A 7,023-nucleotide genomic window follows, 5' to 3' on the forward strand; every position below is an offset into this window, starting at 1 on the left:
TTTTGTCTTCTTCACATATATTACGCCTAAATAAACATCTGTTTGGTTTTTCTTCTTTCGGCTGAATCACCTAAATAATGATATGATTCTTTACAATTACAAAGGTAGATTTAGAATTGACTTTCGAGCATGGGAAAAACTATGTGCTCTTCTCTGAGATGCAACACTAGATTGCTCTTCTTCTGAGCTGTCTGGTCTCTTTTCGCATTCGACGTGCAGTCTTCTTACTTCGGGATCAAAAAATCAATTCGCCTGTGCGAGAAGTCTGAGACATAAACTAGAAAAATACCGAAAAAATTAAAACGAAAATGAGCTTAAAAGAAACAAATTAACTAACGCCAGTCTCCGACAACGGCGCAAAAAATTGACAGGTTGTCGAGGCTGTACAATAATAAATGCCTACTCAAACAAAATATAATTTATGCGGATAGTGATATGTAGAGTCGAATCCACAGGGACTAGGGATATTTGTCTCTTTTGAAATTCAAACTAACGATGGGATTTTTTTTTATAGCAATGGTAATAATTAAATTGTTTGACTAAAAGTAAATAGTCAACTAAAAATTAAATGACAAACTATTAAAACTCGAATTAATAATGACTAAACTTTAGCCAATAAATAACTTCAGTAATGGTTAAATTAATTGATCATCGATGCAAAGATAATTCTAATTATTAACTAATAAATAAGTTATAACTGCCAAACAAGCGATGACAGTCAACTCTTCCTTACTGTATTGATGACTGAGGTACGCCCGTCAATTACTACTCTAATCGAGAATTAATTCTAAGTACGCCTGTAAAATTTAATTCCCCAATTGTCTTAAGTATTAGAGGAGCCCTATTCTAACCAAATAACACACTATCAAGGTTATTTTAGATTAGTCTGCGTATTCTCCTGACACAAACCCAATCATACCAGTTATCACTATTTTAGAGCAATTGAACAATTACGGATTCAATGCTCCAATTGACATTATATTGCTAAATTAATTCAATGTCCAGGCCCATGATACTCAATTAATAAAACAACCATAAGTACTACAATCAGAGAATATGCAAATACCAGTAAATAAGAGGAATAAGTAAAATTAATTCAATCTCACAATTTTTAGATAAACCAAAGCATCCGTTGCTCATTGATTAGAAAAGAGATTTAGTTCATCTCTGTTGGAACAATCTCATGCGAAATCATAGAAACAATTGTAGCATACATCGTTCCTCAATGCGATGAAGAAAATCGATTTAATTAAGAATAAGCAAAAGATCTGCTAAGTTAAAAGAATGACCAATTGTTTCTTCCTTTACTCTGACATACGATGGAATCAATAGCCACAAAAAGACGAAAAAGTCAAGAGCAAAAAGGAATCAAGATTGATTGCCCCTTTTCCTCTCAAATTTTTTTCCTACTGCCTATCCGACTACCAAGAGGAATAGAAGGGAAGACTCCTAGTTGAGTCTGACCTCCGTCCTCTTTAGAAATTACTAAAAACAGAAAAAGGGAAGTTCCCCAAAATTTTCTCCTAGTTTGCCGCAGTTGACCACTGGATAAGGGAAATAATCTCCGTTTGGACTCTTGTTCCCTTTTACTATTCAAACTCTTCTATTGACTATCGTCAAATTAGCACCTTTTTATGGTATTTTGTTCTACTCCCTACAATAAATACAAATTTTCAAAAGTGAGTAGAATCCGCTAACTAATGCACAGTTGGTAAGATAATAGGAGAGAATTAATTATAAAATAAATGACAAAACTATGACCTATCGTGAACCTATACACGCAGTTTATATCATAAAAATCCAGTATTTAATCCTCATACTTTTATTTTTTTTTAGCCAGAAACTGAATCACCACCAATCAAAACAGGAACTTAAGTACCAACTAATGAAATTTTTTCAAATAATTCTAAATTTTTTAAAATATAGGCCATGATCCCTTGACCTACATTCAAGAAAAGTTTTATAACTATCTCTAGTGGCTAGAGTAGTTGGTTATTTAATCGTCATACTTACTAGAGGAAAAGTTGTGTCTCCATCCACAGAAAGAAGCATACAAAATTCAGCTCCTTGTGAAAAGTAAAAGACTAGAAAGGTATAAATTACATGTGTGTGTGTGTGTCTGCTTGTTCTTGTGATATATGAAAGATGAGGAATAATAGTGACACATGTTTCGAGAAAAAACTCGCCAAAAAAAAGAAAAAAAGAAAGAAAAAGAGAATAGAGAATTCTTGAACTTACAAGTACTGTTTTATCTTGCCAATCAACCTTGATTTTTCCTCTAAACTACATCCAAATTATTATTTGCTTCTTAAATGATTCTACAAAATATATTTAACTCTAAAAACCTTTTACCATTAGTAATCAACCATATTTCTGTCAGCTTGAGGATAACCTGGCTTGCTTTTGAGTTTTGAGTTTTGTCCAATAAAATCACTAACCAGATTTACTAGAGAGGCAAACTGCCTGTTTGTTAAGTTGAAGGGGGCAAAGCGCAAATGTGGTGAATGTTGAATGAAATTTTTTTTTTCTTTTCATTTAACCCTAGTAGCCAACAAATCGTTGGCTTGTCTTGGCTATTGATGACTTGTTTATGTTATTCCTGATTTGGCACCAAAAAGTGGGCTTTTGAAGGATATTGCCAATTTTAAGTTCTCGGCCATGTTGCTAATGCATTACTGTTAAATGCTTTAACATGTATAATATGTTAATCATTATCTTACAACTATTAAATAAGTAGTTATGTGTGACAAACTTAGCTTTTCTTGCATATTGATATCGGCTGCTCCTTGTAAGTTTTCTTTCTTAAGTTTGCTAATTGTAATTCATAGTTCCAAACATAATTGTATTTTTTTTCGAAGTACCAGATATTTGATTTGTCAGATTTGTTAGAAATTTGAGGACTAAATTGATCCGGCATTCATAAATTAAAGTAAAATGTTGAGTGTCTAATAATTGAGAAAATTTAAGGACTTTTAAAAGCAATTAAACCAAATATTAGGTCAATCAACCATATAGCTTTGCAACAGTAGCCACAAATGATTTTGGAGAAATGTAAAGCTTATTTTATTTCTTTGTCATAGAATTCCTAATACATAATAAATTTTGGTCCCCCAGATGTAGAAAGGACGCTCCTGTCTGGAGCAACAAATGACTAGGAATAACCAACAACCCCCACAATAAAAAATAATAATAATAATAAGTAGAAAACATAAGAGGGAGAAGAAAACATCCTAGCACTGTTTTATTCCTATGAGTCTAGGCAGTTGCAATTGGACCCATGGTAACATTGGCTTCCACGTTCTTCATGAGTTCAAATCTTGGCTCTTTGGCCTGGAATTTAAGTCCAGCATACAGTTTCATGTAGTCATCAAAAACAAATTTTGGGTAGACTTCTTTTCTTTCTTCTGCTTCTTTTTCCAGTAGTGCTGGTGCTGGATAAATAACTGCATCATTGCCTGGATTGTAGAATGAAGCAAGTGACATCCTATTTCCATCTGTTTGAGCTATGACTCGGTGGAGCACACTTTTGTATTTTCCATTGGTAATCACCTGTGATTAATTTGTAACATAATTAGAACCCTAAATAAAAAGGCATAAATGAATAAACAGTCAATTCGATTTGTTAATTTTTGCATAAATTAATATTGATGTTTAGTGTTGCTTACAAATTACAATCACCCCTCTAAATCTAGTATGATATTCCGTAATTATAAGTAATTTTTATGAGAAATAATCTATTCATAAGTAATATTGATTTATGAGGCACAAGTGTAACTATACGTAATATGTTGGTATGAAAGTAAGAAATCTATTGTTTCTTTATCATATTACTTATAAAAGTATAAATTTTTAATCCCAAGAAATTAAAGTGTACCTCGAGTTGGTCACCAAGGTTGACCACAATAGAGTGCTTCATTGGAGGGACATCAACCCATTGATCACCCTTGAGGAGTTGTAGACCACTTACTTTATCATCTTGGAAAAGCAAGATAACCCCACCAGCATCAGTGTGTGGTCGAAGTCCCTTAATCAATTCTGGCTTGGGACATGGAGGGTAGTTGCTAACCTTGGTGCCAAAATTGGGACCTTTTGAACCATAAAAGGCTTTCTTCAAATAGCCCTTCTCAAGACCAAGATTTTCACATAGTAAATCAAGAAGTTCTTCAGCCAATTTTTCTAATCTTACAGCAAACTCCTTCATGAGGGTCCTGCATCATAAGAAAAAAATAATGAGGAAAATTTGATTGGATAGGTGGAATTAATAAAAAAAGAGAAAAATAGCCTATGACAGAGCTATGGATATATCTTGCTTTTTAGGCGTTGACAAGGGAATATTTTAGCATATTTTAAGCGAAGTTGTCAATAATTGTGTCTGATGAAAGGCTATTTTATTGATAAACCTGAATGGAAATCCAAATCTATCTGTTTCTTGAGAAGGGACGCAGAAGTATGGCTGTGTGTGTTCAATCAGCTCAAAACTTCCTGTTGTGTTGGGACCTAGGAACTAACTATAGCGCAACAGTATTTATGCTTTTCATGTTCCTGTTAAGATCTTGTCTTGAATAACTTTCCAACAACACTCTACTAATACAAAGATGAGAAGAAAATCTGTGCTAAGAACGCAAATAAAATGTTAACAAATACTGAAATTTACAACCTTTAACAACCAAGCTATGAATTATTACAAGTAACATAAAGACAAATTCATACTGATGATTTCTTCAAATTTTTTTTAGTTTTCTTTCTGTCAGCAAAATGATTACTTATCCACATAAGACTTGCTTCAAAATATTTCTTGAAGTGGGAAATGTGCTATAATTATTACCTGTATTCATCATCTAGATCAGGGACTTGTGAAATGTTTGAGACAGGAAGGTGGCGCAAGAAAAATGTGCTCTCCCAATCCATATTAGTAATCTCAGCTTGTACACCCTCTAAAGCCTTGCTTGCCACCAACTCCTTGAACCTTTGCTCCATGCATTTCTTGTAATGACCTTTTGTCAATCTTTCAACTGTGTCCATCATCTCGTGTGGGATTCCATGGTTCACCAACTACATCAAAGTTTCAAAAGAAAAGAAACAAAAGTTAATAATGTAAACTTCTTACAACCATTAAAATTAAAACAAACTCATGAGAATCCTAGGTACAGCAGTTTGTTACATCAAAAAAACAAAATGAGGTACACTAGTTTGCCTTATATCAGAAAGAAAATAAAAAAAAAAGGAATGTGTAGTACCTCAAAGAAACCCCAGTTTTCACAAGCATCCTTTATATGCTCCATGGTGGAAGCTCTCTTGTCACCATTGAGGTTTTTCATGTTGATTACTGGGAAGTTCTCCATCTTACTAGCCTTTGTGGTGGCTATTTTTCTTTCCTAAATGTGTGTTTTGTGCGTGGGAGTTGGATTTTGTTGTGTATTTTGTGTGTTTGTGTGTTGTGTGTGGGATTTGGATTTTGGGGTGGCAATTTATAGGAGAAAGCTGGCAGGAGTGGAGACTCAGAGAACACTTGAAAATCATGTAGTGGTGGAAAGGTTGTAAATGGATGGAAATTTCCATTTGGCCCACCAACAACACATGACTTAAATTCCAGTTGTTCTAGGTCGTTTTGCCTTGTTGGACCATCTTACCTGAAGTGCAAAGGTCCCACTTCTGATGGCTGGACATTTTCATCTTGACCGATAATGTGTGGCTGCCCTATTTTATTTTTATTATTATTGTTTTGTTCAAATTTGATCTGAGCTGTTATCGTACAAAATGCTTGAATACTTGGAATGGATTTGTAACAACAAGATTTTTTACACTAGTAATTATAATATATATACTTACATTTAAATAAAAAGTATATGTCATCACTTAAAATCGTTCAGAATGATAAAAAATTGATACGTTGATAATGTAGAATATATTAGTTCATACTTAAATAGACATACCATTTAAGTAATAATTCATGCAAAAAATTTATATATCAAAATTTACAATTTTACGTTTCAAATATGTTAACATTTATCTCATGCAACCTATACAAAAACTGATCTCAACCGTTGAAAATCAATTTTGCCTCCAATCCGTTCCTTATCCATCATTCATTTAGCAATTATTGAGGCGCACAAATCCCTTTTTTTCATCCAACCGTGGCTGCTGGATGGAATAAGGTTTTCAAGCTTGGCAAAGTCCATAGATGTTTTCACTTCCCTTGCTGGTTCTAAAAGGAAACAGACAGTTTTATTGGCTAATTGAATGAATCCAACTTGGGTTTTCTTTATCGTCTTGTTTGTCCTCTTTAAGAAGACAAATAAGGATAAATAGTTAAAATTTATAACTTCTTGCATTACCGACTTTGTTTCATATATCAGTCAAATTTAAGTGATTATGTCAATCTTTTTTGTTTTTTTTATGGCAGTCGGCAGTAGCGGAGTCACAAGGGGGCAGCTGCTCCCAAGTTCTGAAAAATTCCTTTTGATTCCTGAATACTTTGAAGATTTTCCATTTAAAATCATATTTTTGCCCCCCTCCCCCCAATCTAATTTTTGCCTCATGAAAATTATTATCTTTTAGACTTTAAATACTTTTAGATTTCTATGTAGTTAGTTCATATACATAATTTAACTTCATAATACATGTTTTTTTTAGAACTTTATGTATTAACTCCCTGAAATTTGGTATTAAAGCAAAGAGAAGTTTTAAGAAATGAGAAGGTAGGGACATGAATAGTTATACGAATTTGATATATTATCATGTATCTTGATCCAATATTGGGGAAATAGCTTCCTTCTTATGGTTTGTAGACTAACTTTTTATTATTACTCTATTAAAAATCATCTTAAGATCATAAAAAACTTCTTCATTTAGAAATTTGGTTTAAAATAATTTACATTGATTTGGGATTATATATAAAGACCAAATCATTAAGCGATATAGTCACAAAAAATTAACGTGCATTTTATAATTTTCAAATTTACACTTGTAAAGTAAAATTTGCCACATTTTTTGAGTTCACCCCCTCTTTTTAAAATTCCTGGC

General features: G+C 32.9%; 1 protein-coding gene across 1 annotated transcript; it reads right to left on the reverse strand.

Moving 5' to 3' along the window:
- Positions 1 to 3,117: 3,117 nt before the first annotated feature.
- Positions 3,118 to 5,451, reverse strand: LOC113770514 (1-aminocyclopropane-1-carboxylate oxidase 1-like). The gene is made up of 4 exons (XM_027314987.1): positions 5,238 to 5,451; positions 4,826 to 5,052; positions 3,875 to 4,208; positions 3,118 to 3,549 (listed from the first exon to the last, which is right to left on the reverse strand). Exons 1-4 carry the CDS (start codon positions 5,340 to 5,342, stop codon positions 3,256 to 3,258), a joined length of 960 nt encoding a protein of 319 aa, XP_027170788.1. The 5' UTR covers positions 5,343 to 5,451; the 3' UTR covers positions 3,118 to 3,255.
- Positions 5,452 to 7,023: the final 1,572 nt, after the last annotated feature.

The sequence above is a fragment of the Coffea eugenioides genome, chromosome 5 (genome assembly GCF_003713205.1).
Source record: "Coffea eugenioides isolate CCC68of chromosome 5, Ceug_1.0, whole genome shotgun sequence".
Classification (NCBI taxonomy): Eukaryota; Viridiplantae; Streptophyta; class Magnoliopsida; order Gentianales; family Rubiaceae; genus Coffea; species Coffea eugenioides.